The sequence below is a fragment of the Apium graveolens genome, chromosome 6 (assembly GCF_009905375.1).
Source record: "Apium graveolens cultivar Ventura chromosome 6, ASM990537v1, whole genome shotgun sequence".
Taxonomy (NCBI): Eukaryota; Viridiplantae; Streptophyta; class Magnoliopsida; order Apiales; family Apiaceae; genus Apium; species Apium graveolens.
This window is the reverse complement of record NC_133652.1, coordinates 124,201,332-124,226,397: the sequence shown is the minus strand read 5'-3', so window position 1 is coordinate 124,226,397 and position 25,066 is coordinate 124,201,332. Positions and strand designations below refer to the sequence as shown.

The 25,066-nt window shown below is 30.8% G+C and overlaps 2 protein-coding genes across 11 annotated transcripts; both read left to right on the top strand.

Annotated features, from left to right (window-relative positions):
- Positions 1-1,041: 1,041 nt before the first annotated feature.
- On the top strand, positions 1,042-10,007 carry LOC141666446 (uncharacterized). Of its 7 annotated transcripts, none has more exons than XM_074472452.1 (5): positions 1,042-1,101; positions 2,524-2,714; positions 2,804-2,915; positions 8,982-9,331; positions 9,612-10,007. In XM_074472452.1, the coding sequence occupies exons 4-5, from the start codon at positions 9,103-9,105 to the stop codon at positions 9,848-9,850; spliced, it is 468 nt and encodes a 155-aa protein (XP_074328553.1). In that variant the 5' UTR covers positions 1,042-1,101; positions 2,524-2,714; positions 2,804-2,915; positions 8,982-9,102; the 3' UTR covers positions 9,851-10,007. The 7 variants fall into 7 exon arrangements, 6 of the variants coding, with proteins under 6 accessions (XP_074328553.1, XP_074328554.1, XP_074328550.1 ...); XR_012552206.1 differs by lacking the exon at positions 1,042-1,101 and adding an exon at positions 1,108-1,262 and having other exon boundaries at positions 9,583-10,007; XM_074472453.1 differs by lacking the exon at positions 1,042-1,101 and adding an exon at positions 1,109-1,262 and having other exon boundaries at positions 2,817-2,915.
- Positions 10,008-12,110: 2,103 nt separating this feature from the next.
- Positions 12,111-19,425, top strand: LOC141665581 (uncharacterized). Of its 4 annotated transcripts, none has more exons than XM_074471570.1 (5): positions 12,112-12,330; positions 13,122-13,315; positions 13,752-14,122; positions 18,269-18,621; positions 18,824-19,425. In XM_074471570.1, exons 4-5 carry the CDS (start codon positions 18,390-18,392, stop codon positions 19,090-19,092), a joined length of 501 nt encoding a protein of 166 aa, XP_074327671.1. In that variant the 5' UTR covers positions 12,112-12,330; positions 13,122-13,315; positions 13,752-14,122; positions 18,269-18,389; the 3' UTR covers positions 19,093-19,425. The 4 variants fall into 4 exon arrangements, with proteins under 4 accessions (XP_074327667.1, XP_074327671.1, XP_074327668.1 ...); XM_074471567.1 differs by having other exon boundaries at positions 13,122-13,384; XM_074471569.1 differs by having other exon boundaries at positions 13,122-13,923; positions 14,011-14,122.
- Positions 19,426-25,066: the final 5,641 nt, after the last annotated feature.

The following is a 25,066-nucleotide window of genomic DNA, read 5'->3' as shown; positions in this document are numbered from 1 at the left end:
AAAACTTCGTGTGCAATACACGGTACACGGGTTTAAGTCTAAAATGAGACTAGCCTAAAACTCGTGTGATGCACAGATTATTTTTAATATTACATGATTTTTTTGAATTTAATTTGAAGTAAAAATATGAAGTTATGAAACTTATTTATTTGAAATTTTAATAATGTGATTTGATATTTATTAATATACACATAGGTGTATAAGTTGGAGATACTACGGTTCCAAAAAATAATGTAATGATTGAAATTAATATTTTCATTGATATTTATGGGCGTGTTTACGAAAGATTATTATATTTAATTAAAAGATAAATTTTGGTTGAGATCAATGTTATACGAATTGTCATAAGTCTGGTAACCGACCAAATCCAACTAAGTACATTCAAATTTATGTTAGTTTAATATGTTTAAACTCGAATCAATGGTAAAATTTCATGTGTCGATGACAAAAAAATTATATTAGCCTGAGGCCCGTTATATCAACCAAATCAAGCTAATTATACTTACTATTTTGTTTAATTTTATTTTAGACCGAAGTAGTTATTATTTTATTTTAGACTGAATGGATAATATGTATTATTTTATTTAGTTTGATGATATTATATCGACCTCTCAAATTTTCTTTCTAATTTTTATTTTGTTATATTCCGGTTCAATAATATAATATTTTTAGCGGGATCAATAATATTTATTATTTAATTTTAGTCCGATTTTTCAAATTCAACTAACCATATATATATATTTTTTAATTTTTTATTTAAAATTGGATCAATAGTATAATTTTGTTTATCACGGCCGGGTGAATTTATATATTATTTTTGTTTAACGAAAATCATTAAACATATTATAATTCTATTATGAATATTTATCTATTTATAATAATATTTTATTTTAAATATTACAATAATTCCGGTGACCAAATCAGATACGAACCAAAATTTCATTATTTCATATTTAATACAATGATAAATATAGATAGATATATAAGTATCAAACCGTCCTTCTGTATATAAATCAAATCGAACCAAATTGAGAACATATAAAAATATGGAATGTCACTTTTATTCCACGAAACAACCCCATGCTTTAATGTTTGTATAAGGTAAAAATTGCCAAAATTCAGTTTCATCTATCCCCAGAGCAGTACAAATACAACTCTGATGGAATCTGCTTTTATATTTAATGTTGGGTGATAAAAATATCTGCTTTTGTATCTTTTAACCCTGAATCTGCCAATATTGTTCTGAGAACCATTTTGTACTGGTATTGAACTATAGTCTTTCATTCTTTGTTTTTATTGTTGACCCGTTTATTTTTTAGTTGATAATTGAATTGGGTCTTCTTTAGTTTCTGATTTTATGGTTTAGGTTAGTTGTTCTTGAGTTCATTGTGTTGAAAATTTGTTGTTTGTTGTAGTGACAAATCTGATTCGATAGGTTTAGGTGTTGTGACGCTTGTCTGTATTTTTGTATGTTTTTAGAGCAGTTGATCATCATCCTGTTTATATAATGAAGTATAGGTAACTTAGTTTATGTATAAGATGGGAGTATGACAACTTAACCCGTTGTTAGGTTATGTAGTTTTATTAGGTTTAAAATTGGAAATTGATGCTAATCTGAATATGAGTTCATACTCAGATATGGTAATAAGGGGCTTCTGACATTTAATTATTGTTTGTACACAACTGAGTTTCCAGAAAGGGTGGATCGTTTCTGGTCGTCTCAGTATTCTAATTCTTAAATGTTTTATCTTGGTATCAATAATATATCAACTTTTTGTTTCTTTAGTTAGGCAAATTTCAAACTTAGTTACCAAAAGGCAAAAGAAAAAGGTTTGCTCTGGTAGATGAAATCAAAAGCAGGAAGCTTGTTTGCTGTTTGTTATAATGAGAAATCTGATTGATTAGATTTAGGTGTTGTGACTTTGGTCTGTATTTTTGTGTGTTTTTAGAGCAGTTGATCTTATTATATTCACTGTCTAATAATGCAGTGTGGGGAACTTAGTCTATGTAAAAGATGAGAATATGACAACTTCACCCGTTTTTACGTTATGTAGTTCTATTAGGTTTAAATTGGAAATTTATGCTAATCTAAATGTGAGTTCATACTGAAATATGGTAATAAGGGGCTTCTGACATTTATATTGTTTGTACACAATTGAGTTTCCAGAAAGTGTGGGTCGTTTCTCGTCGTCTCAGTATTCTAGTTCTTAAATGTTTTACCTTGGTATCAATAATACATCAATTTTAGTTTCTTTTGTTAGGAAAATTTCAAAAGCCCCACACTTTAAGAACTAAAATTGATGTATTATTATGTAGTTCTATTAGGTTTAAATTGGAAATTTATGCTAATCTAAATGTGAGTTCATACTGAAATATGGTAATAAGGGGCTTCTGACATTTATATTGTTTGTACACAATTGAGTTTCCAGAAAGTGTGGGTCGTTTCTCGTCGTCTCAGTATTCTAGTTCTTAAATGTTTTACCTTGGTATCAATAATACATCAATTTTAGTTTCTTTTGTTAGGAAAATTTCAAAATTAGTTACCAAAAGGCAAAAGAAAAAAGTTTGCTTGGGTAGATGAAATTTGAAGGAGGAAGCTTGTTGGTATTGGTACTATTTTTGTCACCAGTATTGTATTGGAGCAAAGAAACGCCACCGTTAGTTACCTTACTATATCAGATACCCTCCAATGTTGTGCGCCAGTTATATAGACGGTATCTTCTTCAACCTTTTACATGCTTAAAAATTAACACCCCATTCCTTACTCTGATATTCATAGCAATTGTGATGCTGGTTTTCTTAGTTTACTGGGACAGGATATCATGGTGGATTGTGAACTCCACAAATTTATACAAAAAGAGAATGCTGCAAAAGCTGCCGCGACTTCAACCGTTTTCTTTAATATAATCAGAAAGGTTACAACTATTTCTTTTCTCTGATTGGAACTGTGTTATAGCATTGTTGATTGCAACTCGTGAAGCAATTTAATTGTTTGGAGTTTCCCTTAGTGTTCATTTGTGCTTTGGAGCTTTGATATCTGCATGTGTTGAGATCACTCTGTAGCACCCCTAAAACTTCTGTAGTTCGCAAGCCAGTCTTTAGCCATTTAGGGGATTTGTTATAAATATAATAACTTGGGACGCAATAGTTTGTATTGTACACAACTTTAAGATACAAGATTATGTTTCCTAAATATATTCATGTAACCATAGATTTTAACAAATTATATCCGGCCCCAAAATCTCAAATTATTTTAATCAATATTGATGAGAGCTTTTCGATTAATATACAATCTATGTGTTAATCTTTGATTAAATTGTGATCCTTCGGATGCTCTTTGTTGCAAAATAATCAATCAAGTCACATTTTCCACTTCCTCGAAAAGAACATACTCAACAGTTTTTATTGTTGGTCCATTTAATGTATCTCCTGGCATTGCAAAACAAAAAGAAGACATCCAAGTAGGCTAGGTATAAGCTTTTTACTTTTGTTACAAAATTAAATCAATAAGGCTTTGGCATTATTACTATTTTTTCGGAACCTCGGGAGGGGGGCTGTTTGTTTTATTGAAATTATATTCTTATCACCACATGAAGTTTGGTCGATGATATTGGTCATTGTTTTATTCAGATACAACAAAAGTAAATTAACTTAATTTTGTGGATGGTACGGTAAGAGATAACTAATAGGCTCGTGTTCGTTGTTAATTCTAATTTTTGGGGGTATTTGTTTTACTAAATCAATATTATTACCATCACACAAAGTTTGGTAGATGTGATTGGGCATTGGTTGGTGCAACTACAACATAAATGAATTATTTTTAATTTTTCCCGTGGATAGTAAGAATAAGAGTTAATCCTTATTAAACATATATCGGATAATAGGCTTGTTTTCAAATTATAAACTGTACAAAATATCAATTACACGGTTTGTAGTTGTAGATTGGACATTTCATAAAGTTTGGGGGTGGGGGTGTTATTTTTAATTGTTAAGAGTGTTTGTTGTAGAGAAATTATGTTCTTATCACCACATGAAGTTTTGGGAGATAGGCATTGTTTTATGCAAATGCAAACATTATTAAAGTATCTTTATTTATTTTTAGTGGATAGTATGGACAAGAGTTAATCCATATTATATATACACAAAGATGTAGTAGTGTGTGTGCACATAGGTGTATATATATCTGTGTAGATCTTTTTAATGGGTCTAATTTCTGTTTTAAGGCTTAATAAAAGATAAGGGTGCCTAAGAGAATTTCATATAATTGACTCAGTAAGAAAGCCCGTTTAGTAAAAAACATAAAATAAAATAAAATTACTTTTGAAGATTTAGAGGGCTTACAACTTGCAAGTAATTATTCCCCGTGGATATTAGCTTTTAAAGGAAAAAGTGTAATTATAAAGTTATTGGCCTACCTTATATTTCTCAAAACTGAACGATGAGGTTTCTATATAAATTACAAGATTTAAAAATATTTATTGTGTTAAACCCTTAAATAAGAGGTATTTATTTTAAAATAGATCATTTTTTAAAGCAAATCTCGTAGTTATTATTTTGAATTGAAAAATATCTCTGAATCAACAAGTATTCTAATAGAATATGAAATTGCAAAGTTTTTGTAATTGAGCTTGATATTATAATTTGCAGTTAATAACAAGTTTCTCACTAAATATTCAAAAATTAACTTGGTTGATATTTTAATCAATTTTAATATTGTTTTAGACTTATATTTTGCGTAACATGCACGTCAGTGTTGTAAAAAAGGGAATCAGAGTTAATTGGTCGAGACATTGTTCCAGGACTAAGATAATTAGAAGTACAATATATTTTAATATGTGTCTATATATATAGTTTTTTTTATTATTTTAGGTATACATATATAAATATCAAATATGTATATAAATGAATTTAAAAATACTGTATGATTATAATAAATTAAACTTTTAAGATCTAACTTTTAAATAAGGGGTCAATTTGAAAAAATGAAGAAAGTTTGTGATTTAATCTTCTAAAATAGTAAATATATATGAGAATTATTTTAATTATTTTTTTTAAAGTTTCTACGTTTTCTGTTTGATATTTTTTTATTATTATTACTGATTCTTATTAATTAGGCCGATTTTTGATCAAGTGATTCGATTATTGATAGATTAGCCCATTTCTTACCATTATATCTGATTTGTACAAAAAAAACGATATGACTCATTTTTTTACATAATCCAGTCAATTAGTTTCCATCTAGTGATTAACATTGTTTGTACGCCGCAATGGCGACATGTCGCTGATAGAAGGTCAGGACGACAATGCGGACAAGGTGAACGTCATATAAAGTCATATATATTATATGTATATGCATAAATTAAATATTATATGTATAAATATATAAATTCTAAATAAAATTGAACATAAGATCCAAATAACATTAAACATAAAAGCCACATTTAGCGTTCACCATATATAATAAATTAAAATAGGTCATAAACTCATCCCTGTCCAAATATATTACTCTACATACAACATTGATATACATAGGAATATAATCAAACATGTGGTGTGCACATTGTTATTACAGATAAGTATAAGTATTACTCAAAACAAATATATTAAGAAAGTGAAGAAGAAGAAGAAAAGATAAAGAACAACAAAGTATATGGTTGATTGGAGACGGGAGACCTGAGTCGTTATCTTTGTTGAGAGAATGAGAGAAAGTTGTGCTCTTAATTAGGTTTTAGTAGATAGGTTATAAGTTATAATGTGTATATATATGATTTTGGGCCACATTTTGGTAATAAATTTGCGCCATATTTTGTTGGGTTTGGCGCCATGGCGGTCCATGAATTTTTTACCCGCCTTAACGGCATGGCGTCGCGTATAAACAGTGGTGATTAATATCACCGACTTCAAGAACAGAGATGAACATTGTAAATTTGGCTAAATTTGAATGCCTTTACAAGTATTTTACAACTAATGAGGCCAGAAAAGCTATTACTTTTGAATCGGCCTAAGGCGCGTTATGAGGCCAGTGTTAGTCTTGTACGCACGCCTAGCCTTGTGGGGCCTTGATGATGCTAGGATTGCTTTTGTGCAATACTTGAGATTTGTTCGTGGGCTTGATAAGGACATCGACCCAATCAAGGGAGGGGGCATTTTGTAGCATTTCTAAGTTTGACTAAGTGAGCATGTCTTTAGAAGTACAATCTATATCCACTGGGTACCACTTTAAATTGGCCCTTGAGTTTGGTCTTGGAAAATAATAGCATCTCAATGCAATCTTCCTTTCAATTGGCCATGAGTTTGGGCTTGGAAAACAATAGCATCTAATTGCAATCTTCTATTAGGATTTATAAACATCTTTATCCTTAGATTTTGTTTATAATATTATGTGAAGTAATATGTATGAATGAACAATTGAATTCAAGATCTTTTTAATATTCGAATATTATAATGGTTACAACAATTAATGAAATAGAATCAGAATTCAGATATGCAATTAGAGTCTTACCAAAAACAATCACAAACTTGATTTCTAATCATACAACTATACACTAGAAGCTCTTAACTACTACTTAATAACATAAATCTCATGTATAAAAATATACAGTTTCTAAACAAATTATAAGAATCAAATATGTCAAAAAGGTGAAATATGTATAAAAACAACATTTGTTGTTAATTATATTTTACCCTCTCAAATCCACCACACTTAAATTAAATATTTCTGAAGTAAAGTTGTTAAAAAGTGCAATAAAGTGCATTTAATTGTATTATTAATTTGTTATGACAATGGAAAATGAAGATTAAGAACAAAGAATACTCCGTTACTTATAAAGTGTTTTTTTCTTTTCAAACTTGGTTGTCATGCACTAGAATAGTCAAATTAAGATATATGTAAAATCTGAATATTATGTATCCTATAATTGTTAAAAAAACTGACTTCGAGGAAATGAAAAGATACCAGCTGTTAAAAAGTATAACTTATACACTTTTTTTATATTTCTTTTTTAGAGCTTAATTGTAATGGTACATTGTGTAGATAATTACTTTTCTAAAGAAAAATCTATCAAGGAATATTAAAGTCAGTCTATTTTTAAAATTATTCAAGAATATTTGATACAGAACATTGTCATCGATGATTAGCGTAATTATTATAAATAAAATAGTAAAACAGGCAATCAAAGTCTTATTAAAGACATTTTTTTTGTTTTAAAAACTGACAATTATTTCTTGAAATATTAACATTTGTAACGGAGAAACGTAAATTAAATATTGTTGATAATATCAAATATTAAGATGCTATTAATTTTGGATTTGCTTTTTGTAATAAAAAGTTGGATTTTCTAAGAATATTATGCAAACATGTCTGTGTTGAATTACTTTTTGAAAGAAATAAGTGGTCATTATCCCTAATTCTATCTTTTACGATTGTTACAGATTTAGTCACAGCACCAATATACATCTTACTAATCTCAAGTCTCGAACTCTAAGTGTTATGATAAACACAGTACTTCATATTTGCTGACCCAATTTTTTCCCAAAAACTAAATTTGAACTTTCATATCAAGATTTAAGACCATAAAATTGACTACAGTGGATGGATAGATGGAATAAGATTGAGAAATAATGGGAAGGTTTCTTCGATCAGCAATGCTTATTTTATCTTAAAATTTACGGTGAGAGCCAAACTTTTGATTAATTTTATATGCTTTATTTGATGCCTTTCAGATTTGTTTTCTTGTAATGATTTTTATAGTTTTTTGTGTTTTCGGTTTAATATTTCATGTTGTGTTCCTGATCAATTTGTATCGAGGAAACTCCAGTTTTAATTTGGCCTTTTATTATTTATTTTGCCTGATTTGGCGTGTATTTGCTTCTTAGATAATAGATGGACACGATTTTTTGGAAATCTACATTGTCTTGCCATCTGTCGTCTTATCGTATGCTCACAGTGGAAAATAATTAGTATTTTAAGATGGATTTTAGTTGGGCTACTAGCGTTTTAAGTATGAATAGCTAAACTTATCTCCATGTAGTGAAGCAACTATTTAACTCCATATAGTTGCAAATAGTTGCAGAAAATTTGCAAAAAAATCTTTAAATAAATAAATACACACACACATATATACACATACATGTATGTATTTACAATAGTAGTATGGTGCTCTTACTGATAAAATCACTCTCAACAAGATTTTAAAAGGATACACACACAGTTACACACACACACCCCCATAAGTAGGATGGTGCTCTTACTAATAAAATCAATAGTAGTAAGATTTTGTCATGCAATAATTGGCAAAGTAGCTACTTTAAAGATTGGCAAATTGATACATATTTGGAAAATAAATTTAAGTAAAAAATAAACAAATAAGGAAGACATATCACATAACAGAGTCCCCCGAAGAAAGTCAAGAATGGAAGTCCGAGTAAGAATTTTTTCTATTAGATTTATGTTAGGGTGTCATTTCTTCAATGTGAAGTTTGGTCTCCGGTTTTCACTTGAATTTTACTTGTGGCTAATACAATGTATAGTCTAAATCTACTCTTCGCATAATGCAAATGATTAATCTTTTGAAGTCCTGCGAGGTTTGAAGATTGAGTGTTGCTTGTCAGTTGTCACCAATATTTTAACGATTAATGTTTTTCATTCAAATCTACATCTCTAGACTTGCTTTGTTTAGCGGTGAACTTGTGGACTTCTATATTCGTGATCCTTTCAAAAGTAGATATTTCCTTTTTTACTTTTCAATTTTCTTTTGAAGTTAGCTTTTATAGACACTGCAAAAACCCATAGTTTGCTGTCTTTCCTAAAACAAGTTGAAAACATAGAGGAAGAAAGAAAATGATGTGAAACTTGATGCTTCAGCAGACAAGTGTTTTAAATTCCTATCAAGTATGAATAATAGTCCGAAGTAGTTGTCGGGATTTGAGTTGCCTTTCAAATCATTGAAAATAAGAAGTATTAACTAACAGTTTTGTTGCAGGTTGACTTCATTCAATTTTTGCAGTTAATTTACCTGATAGTTTTGCAAGAGTGTTCAAGAAAGGAATACACAAGGTAAAATAGAAATCACGGCAAAGAACAGTTCTTTCAAAAGAGTAAGCATGAAGAAAAGAGAGCGCGGAACCAGCATTTCAGCTGCAATGGATGATTTGAAGAAATTCTCAAAGTCCCTAATAGAAGAATTTAAAATTGAAGGTGAGAAATTGTTAGCAGAAAAGATGAAGGAACTGAAAGAGTCAGCAGCTGGAGATTACACTAAAAAGCCAAGTAATAAAGCTGAATGTATGCAGACGACTGGCCAAGCACAAATGCAGAAAAGCCCTCAATCTGGTATGCAAGATATGAGTTGTTAAATTTTTTGACAGTAAGTATTATGACACTGAGTGAAATAGTTTCTATCAAGTATTTGCATATCTAGTTAACCATGACCAAGTAATTATGTCAAATGAAAAGGAGCTAAATTAACGTGTTCATTTATTTACTTTGATCATATAATCTATTGTTTATTCGACTTGACCAAGTATTTGCTGTTGATGCATTAAAAATGATTTTGAAATGATTTCGAAATCTGATCAAGAAAGACATAAGTTGATTTCCTCCTGTGATGAAGGCGAGAATAAAGAAATTGAAGATGCTGAGTTGGAAGGTCTGTCAACATTGGATGGACCAAGAAAGTCAAGAAGGACTGTGAAAAAGCCCGCGTGGATGAAAGATTTCATAACGATGGGTAAGAGTGAAGAAAAAATTGAAGGTACTGAGTCTGAAGATCGATCAACATTGGATCGACCAAGAAAGTCAAGAAGGACTACCAAAGAGCCCGCATGGATGAAAGATTTTAAGACGGACTGAAATAAAAGGGCCAAAGCAAGATAATGAAATTATTTTATATAATGGTTGCATATCATAAGAATTTCTAGTTTTCAGTATTTTTCTGGTGTATGGCATTTGGATGGAGCTACTTCAACCTCATTACAGAAATCATAATTATATAGCCTTTCAATTGTAACTATTAAAGAGTTTAGTTGATAGGTAATACTATAAAAATTAGCACGAAAGCACCAAGTTTCGTGATTAGTACTTGTAGAAAGTTATATTACTAACACGAATTTTCATTACATAAAGTCATAATGCAGGGAGTAATGCACTCCTGTTAACCCTTTCGGAAGATGGAATGAACAGAAATTTGCAGTTAACCATTTAGGTACATTCCTGTTGACAAATATTTCAATGGATACAAATGAAAAGAGCGCAACTGAAAGTGGAGTACAAGGTAAAATTTGTTATAATACTTATGAGAGATCATGTTAAAAAACTTTCTCTAATACAGGATTTTGCGGCAATTGATTCTTGATGGGATATTAGAGTTCTGGCTAGGAGAATCATTGAGAATCAACTCCCTGCCACTCTCAAAATTCTTACAAGTGAACAAAATTATGTCCCAAAAATGGGGTAGTGTTAGACTAAGGGCCTGTTTGGCATGCTACTTATAAGCCACTTATGGCTTATAAGCCCTTAACAGCTTATCGACGAGTATTTGTCGACCCAACTTATAACTTATAAGCTGATAAGTTGAAAGTTGGCAGTGACGTACTTTTTTCCAACTTATTTTCATTTTTTCACTTTTTTCTAAAGTTTTGATTTTAAAATATAAATTTTTAAATATTTTCTAATTTAAGATTCATGAACTAAGATAATTATATTTAATAATTATTTGTTTTAATTCATTTAAGTAAAAAAAATTCTGACTTATAAGTAAATTTATCCAAACACTTATAGAACTTATAAGTATTTATCAACTTATCACTTATTTCACACTTAATCATTTTAAGTCATAAGTTACTTATTTTAAGATTTCCCAAACGGGCACTAAGACCATTTTCAAAACATTTTATTAATATTTTAACACTCTCGTCACTAAATGATAAAACAATGATATAGTTTTACCTGCAAAAACTTCTAGAAAAATTTCTAGAGTACATATACTATATCGAGCACTATATTTGTGCCTACTAGGATAATCATTTTTAACAAATCAATGTTGAAACAAGAATACTTTCACCTGCAAAAACTTAAACATGACATATTATATTGAGTTCTACATTTACGCCTAATCAACATTTTTTTGTGTTGAAAAATATGAAAATTATTTTTTACAAAATTAATTACGAAACATGGTATATTTTTACATGCAAAAATTTTAGCACTGACATACAGCTCTATATTTGCCCCTAATCAACATTTTTGTAGTGATAATTATTATTATCACAAATTTTATTAGCTTAAATACGTAATTGTAAAGAAATGGTCGGTCAAATAATTTAGAGCTAAGTAGGGAATATAAAATATTTTTTAATATGAATACACGAGGATATTATTGTAATCATGTAATTAACTTAAAAATTTACAATTCTACCATTAAAAATACACGACATGCTTAGATAAGTCCCCTAAATACGTATTTACAGATATTCTTCTCAAAAATTTAATTAAAAAATTCTAATATTTAGATTATATAAATATCCCAAACTGAGCCACCACAACGCATAATCTAATAATAATAATAAATTATGTATTTTCACAACTTATTATTCAGGGTGTGTTTGGTATTACTGTTGCAGAGTTAAAAGATTGTTTTGGTAAAATTTAAAAACTGCTTTTTGAAAAAGTGTTTTTGGCCTAAAAGCTGCGGTTAGAAAAAGCAAAAAAGTGTTTTTGACCTAAAAGCTGCTGTTAGAAAAAGTAAGTACCCATGTTTTTAGAAAAAGCTGCGGCTGTTGCTTTCACCATCAAATCTTACCAAAAACATAATTATTTTTAATTTTTTGCATCAAAACATATACGTATCAAAAAAATTACCAAACAGTCATCTGATTTTTACAATACTTTTTTCAGCAGCACTTTTTCTAGCAGCATAACAATTTTTAACAGCAATCCAAACAGAGTCTCGATCAAGTTAAAGTCATATAATTATTATCAAATTTAATTACATTTCCAAACCCCGTTAAAATCACCACGTTGGATTTAAACGCAACAGTATCGAAGTTATGAAATGAAGAACTACGCAACAATTTCAAGATTCAACATGAATAAAATCATTTATCGGAGTTTAGAAATTATAATGAACAAGTTTCTTTTTATGTTTGTAATTTTTAAAACATTATTTTAAAAAAAAATAAACAATTAATGAACACTTGAGAAATGGCAAGCCTATCATACAAAAGTGAACGGAATAAACATGAAGCCCTGTCTCAATCCCCGGAGCAGTACAGTGCGTATTGGGTTACTAAAATCTCCCATGTTTTGAGAACGATTTTGTGGTGGTATTGATGGTATAGTTTCTAGTCCTCTATTTGATCATTGACCCTTTTATTTTTTATTTGATTATTGAATTGGGTCTTCTTTAGTTTTTGATTTTATGGTTTAAGTTAGTTGCTCCTTGAGTTTATGTGTTAGAAAAGTTTGTTTGTTTTTTTGTTGTAATGACAAATCTTATTGAATAGGTTTAGGTGTTGTAACTTTGGTATGTATTTTTGTATGTTTTTAGAGCAGTTCCATCAAGTCAGAATATTATTAGTTCCCAGATGGAAGCCAGGTATCTATGGATTGGCCTGGGGAAAGTGAAAGTTTGTTCACTTCATTGGATAAACAAACCTTATTTGCCATTATCAAACAGAGCCAGGCACAAACAGAAAACCGTAATCTTGTAACTTGCCACATTTTGTAAGACCCATATGTATGTAATCCAAACTACTTAATTTACTGAAACAATTTGGTATATGACTTTGATGAAGGATAGAGTTCACAAAAAATCTTCATGGAAATCTTTATATATTCACTTTTTATATTATGAAGTATAACTAACTTAGTTTATGTACAACTTAACCCGTTGTTAGGTTATGTAGTTTCATTAGGTTTAAAATGTAAATTCATGTTAATCTGAATGCGAGTTCATACTCATATTAATATATAGGTAATAAGGGGCTTCTGACATTTAATTAATGTTTTTACACAATTGAGTTTCTATAAAGGGTGGGTCATTTCTCGTCGTCTCAGTATTCTAGTTCTTAAATGATTTTTCTTGGTATCAATAATATGTCAACTTTTTTGTTTCTTTTGCTAGGAAAATTTCAAACTTAGTTACCAAAAGGCAAAACAAGATAAAAATTCGCTTGGGTAGATGGGATTTGAAGCAGGAAGCTTCTTGGTATTGGTACTATTTTTGCCACCAGTATTGTATTGAAGCAAAGAAATGCAACCATTAGTCACCTTACTATATCAGATACCCTGCAATGTTGTGCGCCAGTTTTGTAGACGGTATCTTTTTCAACCCTGTGCATGCTTAAAATTTAATGCTCCCCTCCGTACTCAGATATTTATAGCAAGGTTGGTAACTTAGTTTAGATATTATATTCACTTTTTATATAATGCAGTTTTGGTAACTTGCTTTATGTACAAGTAGGGGTGTGACAACTTATCAGGTTATTAAGTTATTGTACTTAAAATCTTTTTTTGAATGGTTTTTAAGATATGTTTTTTTTAGGTTTAAAATGGAAATTGATGTTAGTCTGAATGTGAGTTCACACTGAGATATGGTTCTAATTAGGGGATTCTGACATTTAATATTATTTTTTCACAGTTAAGTTTCTTTAAAGGGTGGATTCATTCTCGTCTTCTCAGTATTTTATTCTCAAATGATTTATCTTGATATCAATAATATATCAACTTTTTGTCTCTTTCGCTATACCAAAAGGCAAAAAAGAAAGAAAGAAGAGGTTCGCTTGGTAGATGGAATTTGAAGCAGGAAGCTTGTTGGTATCGGTACAATTTTTTACACCATAATTGTATCGAACCAAAGAAATGCAACCATTAGTCACCTTACTTTATCAGATTCGCTGCAATGTTGTGCAGCAGTTATGTAGACGGTATTTTTTTCAAGCTTGTACATGCTTATAAATAATACTCTTCCGTACTCTAATATTTATAGCAATTGCAATGCGAGTTCTTGTTAGTTTCTTGGGACAAGACATCATGGTGGATCGCGAACTCGACAAATTTATACCAAAAAGAAAGCTGCACAAGCTGCTCGGCCGTCAACTGTTCTCTTCAGATTTAGTCAGAAAGGTTACATCTTTTTCTTTTTGCTGATTGGCACTGTACTTTAGCATTGTTTATTGCAACTTAATGAAGAAATTTAACTGTTTGGAGTTCCCGTAGTTGTTCCTTTGTCCTTTGGAGCTTTGATGTATGCATATGCTGTGATCACTAAAACTAGTTGAGTGACTTGAGTCAGCAAGCTAGTCATTTACCATTTACGAGATTTGTTAGGAATATTATAATTTTGTACGCAATTGTTTCAAGTTTAGACAAATTCAAGATAGAAGAGTATATTTCCTAGATATATTCATGTAACTATAATTTATATCCTTAAATCTCACATTCTTTTTATCAATATTGATAATAGCTTTTCAATAAATATACAAACTATGTATCAGTTTTAATTTAGAATGGACTCCTTTGCCCGCTCTTTGTAGAAAAATAATCTATCTAGTCACATATTTCACTTCCTCGAAAAGAACCTACCCAGTAATTATCATTTGTCAACCCATTTAATGTATCTCCAAACATTACAAAACAAACAGGCTTCAAAGTATGCTAGTCATTAAGCTTTTTTTTTTTTTTTTGTAACAAGAACTAGGCTTGGGCATTTATTTCTGAGTCGGGGGGCCTGGAGGGGGCTGTTTGTTTTAATTTTTAGGGGTGTTTATAACAGTGAAATTAAATTATCATCACATGATGTTTGGAGTATGAGATCGGGCAATGTTTTATGCCATTAAAACATAAGTCAATTGTCCAAAATTTTTCTTGTAAACAACACGTGTTGGTACTAGAAATATTTAAGCAACTTTAAGATTAGTGGTACATTGTAAAGAAAGTGATATATATTTGATCAATATCGGGGAGAAAGTAATAAGTGTAACTTGACTTCTAAGCCAAAAAAAGTAGTAAGACTTGTCATTTATTGGGCCGTAGCTAGAAAGTGATAAGACGTACCATTTATTGGGCCCTAAGCTAAAAAAGTGATAAGAACTGCTACTTATTAAGTCTTAACTCTATTGAAGCTATGTCACTATTCGGGAGAGAATGATATGTATAACATATCACTTATTGTGCCCCAAGACTTAGTTGATCCCGATAACCATCTGGGTTGATACAAATTGATGTGAGTGACATATTACGTATTAGGTCTTGAGACTAAATGGCGTTTTTCTAAACAGAATACATCAATCCGACCACCTATCGAATTAGAACGAGTAAATGCATGAAAAACACAAGTCTTGACACTTTTTGGCGATTAAAAGTACTAACATATCATTCTCAAGGATTATAACACTGGCAGGGAAGTGATGAGTACTACGTTCAAACTCTATCAATAAATGAGTCATAAACCTAAAAAATAATGTAAACAAATTTCCAAAAGGTTATGCATGCATCTTGAGAGGAGGAACACGAAGATAACCAATATGTTCTCTCTCAAGAGTGATCTTAGCACACCATTAAACCATATACTTTACACTGAATATTACTTTACTTCTAGGCCCAAATATAAAAATTAACTTTTTTGGAATTTCCCGTTACATCCTCATCATAAGTTTGGGTAAATTTAAATACCTTTTTAAGTAGTTACCACTAATGATGTCAAATATGCTATCACGTTTTAATGGGTCCGAGGTGGGTGGGCTTTCCAGATATCTAATACGTGTTAGGATTGTTTGTGTGGACTTGTTGGGAGCTGGATGTGGCTAAAAGTGCTTTTGGGTAATGTTGTCGGCTCAACAAGGACATTGACTCCGAAATTGACTCAATTAGGTGGAGGGTTTGTAATATCGCTAAGTTTGAATAAGTTTTCTCATGTTTTTACAAGTTACAAATCTACATCTAACGGGTACCACTTTGAATAGGCTTGTGTGTGGTTTGTCAAACCATATGGTATGTGTTAGCCTGTGAGTTTAGGCTCGACAATTAATAGCATTTGAATACAATCTTCTATTGGGATTTAGGTACTTCTATATCGTATATTTTGTTTATAATATTGTATGAACTAATATCTATGAATGAATTAAACCAATTTCAAGATTCTTTTAAAATTCTAATATTATAACGTTGGACAAAATTAATGTACAACACTCAAAAGTCTAATAAACAATTACAATCTCACAAAAAAATTCACAAATTTATGTTTTTATCACACAACTGTTCATGTAGATGCTCTTAACAACTGTTGTACAACATACTCTAATTTATTCTAAGTTTAGTTAAACAAATTATAAGAGTCAAATAAGTAAATCTTTTGAAATATGTATAATTATAACATATGTTGGTAATATTTTTTACCCTTAATAGTCCACCACGTAAGTATAAGCAACTGCATAATTGTTAAAATTGATTTGGTTAAAGTTATTACAAGTGCAATAAAGTGCATTTGAATGTATTGTTAATTTGTTCTGATACTAGGAAATGTTGAATAAGAACAAAGTACTAGGAATATATATGTAAGATCCATTAATTATAAAGTTTTCGTTTCTTTCCAAAATTGGCTGTCATGCACCAGAATAGGCAGATTATGATAGATATGAAATCTGAATATGATGTACAGGGTAATTGTTAAAAAAAACTAACTTTGAGGAAATTTTAAAAAGTATAACATGTACTTTTTCACTACTGTTAAAATTTTAAGAGTTCCATTATAATGATACTTTTCTGTATATAATTACTTTTATAACGAAAAATATACCAAAGAATATAAAAATCAATTTCATTTAAGATTGGTCAAGAATATTCGATACAAAACCGGTAATTATTTCCTGAAATACAATGAATTTGAAAAAAGAGAAAAGTAAATTGAAAATGTGTTGGTGATATCGAATACTAAGAAACTATTATTTTGCATTTATATTTAAATTAAAAAGTTGGATTTTCTGAGAATGAAAGATTAATATGCAAATGTATCTGTACTGAATTTCTTTTGGAAAGGAATAGGTGGTAAATATCCTCAATTCCATCGATCACAAGGCCTATAATCTAGTCACCATCATAAATTTCTTCCATACTCTCTACCAACTTTCGTTTTACTACTCTCAAGTATATGGTACATAGTCCTTCATATTCGCAGACCCAATTTTCCCAAAAAACACAGTCCTTTTGCAGACCCATTTTTTCTCAATAAAAATTAAGTTTAATTGTTCCTTTCAAGATATAAAACCATTAAATTGACTACAGTGGATATATGGTATTAGATTGAGAAATAATGGGCAGGTTTCTTTAATCAGCAATTCTTTCATCTTAAAATTTACGGTGAGCTACTTTTTAAAAAGTTTTATTTGTTTTACTCGATGCTTTTCAGATCTGTTTTCTTGTTATGATGTTTATAGTTTTTTGTGGGTTCGGTTTAATATTTCATTTGGTGTTCCTGATCAACATGTTTTGAGGAAATACCAAATTTAATTTGGCTTTTAATTATTTATTTTGCCTGATTTGGCTACTTACTCTATGCGTGAATGGTTTTTTGCGGGTTCGGTTTAATATTTCATTTGTTGTTCCTGATCAATTTGTTTTGAGGAAATACCAATTTTGATTTGGCTTTTTATTGTTTATGTTACCTGATTTGGCTACTTACTCTGTGTGTGTGTGTATTTGCTTCTTAGATAATAGATGGACACAATTTTTTGGATATCTACAATTTTTTGGCATTTGCTCACAGTGGAATATAATTTCTGTTTTCAGATATATTTTAGTTGTGCTACTTGGGTTTTTAGTTTGATCAGTATTTTAGTTGAATGCAAATGATTACTACTACTTTAATAGCCCTCCTTGGTTTGAAAGATTGAGTGTTGTTTGTCAGTTGTCACCAATATTTTAACTATTATTTTTTTTCAATTCATATCTACATCTCTTGTCTGGCTTTATATTTAACAGTAAACTTGTATAGTTCCATATTTGTTTTCCTTTTTAAGTAGATATTTCCTCTTTATTTTTCAATTTTCTTTTAAGGTTAGCTTTTATAGACACTACAAGAACCCATAGTTTGCCGTCATTCCTAAAACAAGTTGAAAACCTAGAGGAAGAAAGAAATTTAATTGAAACTTGTTGCCTTAGCACGCAAGTGTTTTAAATACATATCAAGCATAACTAATAGTCCGAAATATCTGTCAGGATTGGAGTTGCCTTTTAAATCATTAAAATAAAAATATTCACTCAGTTTTGTTGCAGGTTGACTTCGTTCAGTTTTTGCAATTAATTTACCTGATAGTATTGCAAGAGTGTTAAAGAAAAGAATAAACAAGGTAATATAGAAAGTTCAGCAAGGAACAGTTCTGTTAAAAGACTAACCATGAAGAAAAGAGAGTACAGTACCAGCATTTCAGCTGCAATGGATGATTTGAAGGAATTCTCGAAGTCCAAAATAGAAGAATTTAAAGTTGAAGGTGAGAAATTGTTGGCACAGATTATAAAGGAACTGGAAGAGTCAGCAGCGGGAGATTCTACTGAAAAGCCAACAAGTAATAAAGCTGAATGTATGCAGACGGATGGCCAAGCAGAAGTGCAGAGAGGCCCTCAATCAGGTATGCAAGATATGAGTCGTTGAATATGTTTACATCAAGTAGTAGGACACCAACTCTAATAGTTTCTGTGAAGTATTTGCATATCTAGTTAACAATGACCGAGTAATTATGTCAAATGAAAAGGTGCTAAATTAACGTATTCATTTATTTACTTTGATCATATTATTTATCGTTTATTCGACTTGACCCCCTGTCCTAGCAGAGCCACAACTTGTAGAGGACGTGTCTGATATATCTTTGATGAACTGGCTTGTGCCGCTAGATTATGTGGGTGCGGGCTCAGAAATGGATGCAGTTGATGCATTAAATTGTGATTTTGAAATATACTCGAAAGCTGAGGAAGAAAGACATAAGTTGATTTCCTCAGATAATGAGGGTGAGAATGAAGAAGTTGAAGATACTGAGTTGGAAGGTCTATCAACATTGGATGGACCAAGAAAGTCAAGAAGGACTGTAAAAGAGCCCGCGTGATTTCACAACGATGGGTAAGAATGAAGAAAAAATTGAGCGTACCAAGTTGGGAGATCACTCAACATTGGGTGGACCAAGAAAGTCAGGAAGGACTGCAAAAGAGCCTGCGTGGATGAAAGATTTTAAGACGGACTGAAAGAAAATGGCAAAGCAAGTTAATTAAATGTTATATGTAATGGTTGCATACTTGCATATTATAAGGATTTCTAGATATCAATATTTTTGCTGGTGCATGGTGGACATTTGTTCTCTTTTGTTGAGTATATCCAGTTATACAAATACTGAATATTGTCCATGGAGCTAAGATATTTGATGAAGTTGTTCCCTTTCTCAGTTCTCTCATCCTTTTTTTTTTCTTGCATTTTTCTGTGCACGGCTAGTTAAACACTCAAGTTTCAGTTTATTTGGTGCATTTAACCTCGTATTAAAGGATGGCTGATGGTCATAAATCATTGCAGCAACAGTTTCCTCATTTGCTTGTAGTTTGATTTAGCTCAGGTTACTTTATCAACCGCCTCACTGATTCCTTTACCTGTAAAGTAATCTCCTGTCCTTCTAGAGTAAATTTTAGCTTGAAATATACACCCTTCTTGCCTTTTTCATGAATAGTTTTGCATGATTTTTCATACCAAACTAATTTTATTGATTGATAATGTGGAGTACATTTGATAATGGCAGTGAGAAATTAGAAAGCTGGTGAAAAAGTTAAGAATGATTTACCAAAGAATATGTGTGATGCTAATATTGATGTCGTGGTATTAGACCTCACACAGACCTCTATCAGAACTTTGCTCAGGTATATATCTCCTTGTCTCTCTCCCTCACCATCCTCATACCACCACTAACTTAAATGTTCATAGTAACAAGGAAGATAGGCATTTGTTCACTTAATTAGACGTAAATGGTAATATATATTTATTTATACAAATGAATAAGTAATAAAATCTGGGGTAGACCTAGGTTAAATAATCTGATTTAGTGGGCTACCTTAGAATTTTGTATCATTCTGGCGATGTGACTATGGCTACTACAGGAGTTCAATGATAAGTTTGTACAAGATGAGAATAGATGGGGTTACACAATTTGCATGGGGTTGACAGAACTTGGAGACCGCGGTGCAAATTTTGCAGCTGAAGCTAAGCAATATGTTGTTCCAAATGCACCCTAACAAGAGCTTCGACAAAGGTTGTTTGACGGCAAAATTCCACCTAAAATTATTGGAACATATGGAAACTCAACTGGCTACAGGTGGGCGTGAGATTTTAGAAGCGTTCCAGGTTATTTGTTGGATGAATTTGTTCAGACTTCCTTCACTTGTGGTGGGGTAAGGGGGTATACGGACGAAAACAAACTTAGTTTGGTGTCCATGGGAATGCTTGTGTCCAACTAACACGACTTCTTGGTTTTCTTAATCTCTTACTTTATTTAATCCATCCTTTGCTCGCGAAACAAGCATGTCGTATCTCTCTTGAATCATCACTATTCTGGAAGATTGCACTTTGCTAGCACAGCAGCACCAAAACTGAATTCCTGGGCACTCAAGCAAAAGAATATGTTGAAATTTCTATATTTGTTTCAATGTTTTGAATTAGTGATGTTTCATAATGGCTATTACAATGTTGCTTGTATTTTTTGGTTTAAACTTTCAGTTACCTGAATAGATGTATTGTTTAAACTGATGCTGTGATGCAGCTATCTCTACTTAAAAGGGATGATTCGCTTGGGGTGAAATAATTAGAGAGACCAGACCGGGCCTGTTATCTCATGACAACCACATCTGATTCATGTTTGGCCGATATAAAATGCAATTTTCACAGGAATAACACTTGGAGAATAGTTGGGTTTAAAAATCTCATTGTTGAAGCTGATGGTCTCCATGTCGTTCAACTATATTTAAACAAGTAGAGTGGCCAGCTACTGAACTTGGTATGATAGTCTAAGATATGAGAGGTTTCAAACAAGTCTGATGAAGGTATATCTATGTCCTATTCAACAGAGGATAATCAAGTTGTTCATGCTTTGAGTAAATTTACAACTACTATCTCTCCGGTGATCATGTTTGGTGGCCTGTTGTACCACCATCTATAAATCTTTTCTATGGCTAATTTATAGTTTATCAATATGATTTTTCAATTCAAAAAAAAAAGTCATTTGTATTTTGAATTTTTACTTTAATTTTTATTAATCAGCACAAGGCCCGAATTATAATTATTGATTTATTTATTTTCACATTTTTTGTAATCCTCAAGTACAAAACTCCTATATCCAAAATTTTAGGTTCCGTACATGTAACGTCAAACCGGTAGTTAAACTCGAAACAAGTGTGAATTGGCTTGCCCGAAACTCGTATAACTTCGACTTTATTACTTGTAACGTGTCGGTTCAAAACTCGGCACAAATCATAGATTGTAACGAGACGAGCACGAGTTAAAATTTTCTAAAATGGAACCGGCCCTTAACCGGCACGCTAACTCGTCAAATCACGAACCGGCACTAAACGGCTCGGACAAACCCGTGTGACTCGCCACGTGGTGCATGGACTCGGCAGGACTTGCCTCAGCATGGTCCGAACTTGCCACACCCAGATGTCCAGTCCTTGTGCCACATCATGTTTTTTTAAAAAGAAATGAACTCGTTAAACTCCGGCACAAGTTTAGAATTAACTAAATCAGCCTAATCGTCCCGACCTGCTGCTGATTTTACATATAACCCTATTTGGTGCACAAAACTATCACATCATCAACTTATATGGAATTATATATCATCCGTCATCCATGTCTGACTAAATCAGTTGGAGAGAAGTTGAGATTTCAATTTGCTATGAAGTTGAATTTTGGTTGTTCATGAATCCGGGAGTTGGGTCAGTGGTGATATTTCATGGGCAATAAATATAAAAGCGACAAGGCTTCAAGTTCTGGACTTTGACCCAGCTGCCCAACTAGTGTTTCCTTAACTTAAATTCGATATACAAATCTATACTGTGACCATTTATGACCGATGGATACCTGTGTACGGATTCTGTGACATCAACGGCGTTATATTGAACAATATCATTATTTTTATTCAACCATAGTTACTTAATTGTTTTTTAAAAACTATTTATTTTAAATTTATATACTGATCCTAATTACTATCTAAATCAATTACCTTTTTAGACTAAAACGCCTTATTTTTTTTCTTAACTAAAACACCTCCGTTTTCAAAAATATCACAAACAATTTTCCTTGATAAAATAAAAAAGTATAATTACTGATAATTTATATTTTAATCATAATAAATATATAAATCAATCACGGGGTACTTTTTGCAACTAAAAGGCTTATTGATTGAAATTACGTATTTACCCTTATTTAAATATTTTTTATTAAACTAGTTAACATAATTTTATCCGGGTTAAAATAAAATAATAAGATATGAATAAATTTTATATCTTAAAAATTTTACTTCAAAATAAATTTAAAAAATTATATTTAATATCAAAAAACAATCCGTGCATCGTACTGATTTTAAGTTAGTAATATATATTTATATTATTATATATAATATTCCAGCCATAGTGCATAATTTACTTTAATATGTTTTTTATGGATTTAGAAATTATAGAAAAATAATACTTAAATGTAAGTTAAAATTTGATTAATTTATTGGCAAAAAAATTAAACAAACAAGAAAATTGGTACAGAGGAGAAAATATAGCTCAAAATGGATTAGAAGAAAAATTAAAATAAATTTAACCTTTTGATTAGGTAAATAATGACTCAAATCAAGTGAAGTACCCTAAAATTTTTAAATAATTTCATGACTTAATTTGTATACAGTCATTTAGACATGAGAAACATTGACATCGTGAATACGTATTAATTTACAAATTTAACAAAATCAAAATATATGTATTAACAATTTGAGCATATACGATGGACTGTCATTCACATGTAGTATATGTGCTGTATTAATATCATACTGATACAGTACATCTTGCTGTTGGATTACAAAATTAAAATGAGCCAAACGGCTACAACAACGGCTTCTTGGTTCATACTACTACTACTCTAGTTTCTACAAGTCAAACAATTGTGCGGTTGTCAACGGAAACGTGTAATAACTCTCGGCCGATACCAAGTTATTCAACGGATCTTTCTTGGCATTTTAATACTCCAACATTGATTCTTATTTCCGTTGACCGTATTTCTAAAGTAATTCATGGCAGATTTTAGTGTATGTAGCGGATCTACACATTTAGTATATATCATGTTTTCGTAAATATCGGGTAAATGTTATTTTTAGGGTTGTTTTTTTTTATTTACAGAGTATAATAAAAGGGAAAAGACCAAAACGTCCTCGCTCAAAGTGCAGTTTAGGTATTAAGGCTACGTTTGATATTGCAGTTGCAGCAGTTTTTTACTGAAAAACTGTCAAAAAGATATTTGGTAAATTCGAAAAAATGCTGTTTGAAAAAGAGTTTTTGGTCTAAAAACTCTTGTTAAAAAAACATGTCCTCCATACTTTTTGAAAAAACTGTTTTCAGCTTTTGCAAAAAATAGTTATCAGTTTCATCATCAAATCTTCTCAAAAATATTATTTTTATATATTATATCTCAATATGCATAAATTAAAAAAAAAATCACCAAACAGTTATCTAATTTTCCTAACTACACTTTTCCACCAACATTTTTTCTCACAGCACAACAATTTTCAACAACACTCTCAAACAAAGCTTAAATTATGTGCTTTCAACAGTTTTGTCTTTTATTTTCAATTTGCTCTTAAAATTAATAATCGACTCAAAATTTAACAATTTCTTAAATATTATTAGAGAAAAGTATATTATCATATATTTTCAGTAGCTTTGTGTTTTTATTTCATGTGGAATAATTTTTATTATTAGAGGAAAGTATATACAATTCGCAGAAAGAATAGCTTCAAATTTATACTTAGTTATTGCAAGTTTGTTATATATCATCTTAATTATAAGTAAAATAATTTTATGTGATACTCTTAAAGGAATCACTCACAAAACTAATTTATGATAATATTGTATTTTAATTTCAAGTGTGGAGGCGTTTCAAATTTTATAGTTAATTTTAATTTAACAAGCTAAATTGAATTTATCCTCCATATTTCGAAGAATAAGAAGGTTGTTTTCATGAAAACTCTCATATTAATGCAGGACAAAAATTGTGTGATAAAAGTAAATAAATAGCAAAAAAGATAAATATGAATATAGTAAGAGCAAGTGTTCTAAATTAATTTCCTAAACTAAAATTTAAGACATTTTGTTTAGGAGAAGTCCAAGAGCTTCCTTAAATGAGCTCTTAGGTTCAAATATAAGGAACCTGGGTTAAATTTGCACTCGAACAATGTCTTAGTGATTCCTTAAATCACTAATACATCACCTTCATACCTTGTCTTTAAGGAACAACTAGTCATCCCTTATATCATTTTTATTAATAAAATATTCATTTCTCACTCTTTCTTCCACTTTTTTTTATCGTAGATAACCCGCAGCCGCTACCCTTCGGGTGCGCACTGGGTAAACCCTACGGGCTCACGCAATAACCTGAAATCACGTGAATCAAGGTAAACCGCATTTAGCGACAGACTCTGACAGGAGGCATAATCATAAATTCTCCTCCCGTGGGATTCGAACATGTGACCAACAGGATAGTTATCCCCTCTTTAACTGGCTAAACCATTTCTACCACTTTTTTCTTTCTCTTTCGTCCACTTTGTGTTCATATCTTTTTCAAATTTATTGTTATAATAATGATAAGGAATGGGTTTAGAGATCATTGTTGGAGTTGAAATATAAAATCATGTCCTAACTTACTAAGAGTTATTATTTTATAATATTTATAAGGAAGCTACTAGCACACTGTTGGACTTGCTCTAAATGAGTGCTCCAACAATGTCCTAGTGGTACCTTAAAACACTAGAATATTTATCAAATACCTCATTTTAAGGCATCACTAGGCAT

Coding starts and splice junctions, on each gene's coding strand:
- LOC141666446 (XM_074472452.1), top strand. CDS start 9,103: ATGAAGAAAAGAGAGCGCGGAACCAGCATTTCAGCTGCAATGGATGAT. Junction 9,332..9,611: donor GCAGAAAAGCCCTCAATCTG/GTATGCAAGATA, acceptor CCTGTGATGAAG/GCGAGAATAAAGAAATTGAA.
- LOC141665581 (XM_074471566.1), top strand. CDS start 18,390: ATGAAGAAAAGAGAGTACAGTACCAGCATTTCAGCTGCAATGGATGAT. Junction 18,622..18,823: donor GCAGAGAGGCCCTCAATCAG/GTATGCAAGATA, acceptor CTGTCCTAGCAG/AGCCACAACTTGTAGAGGAC.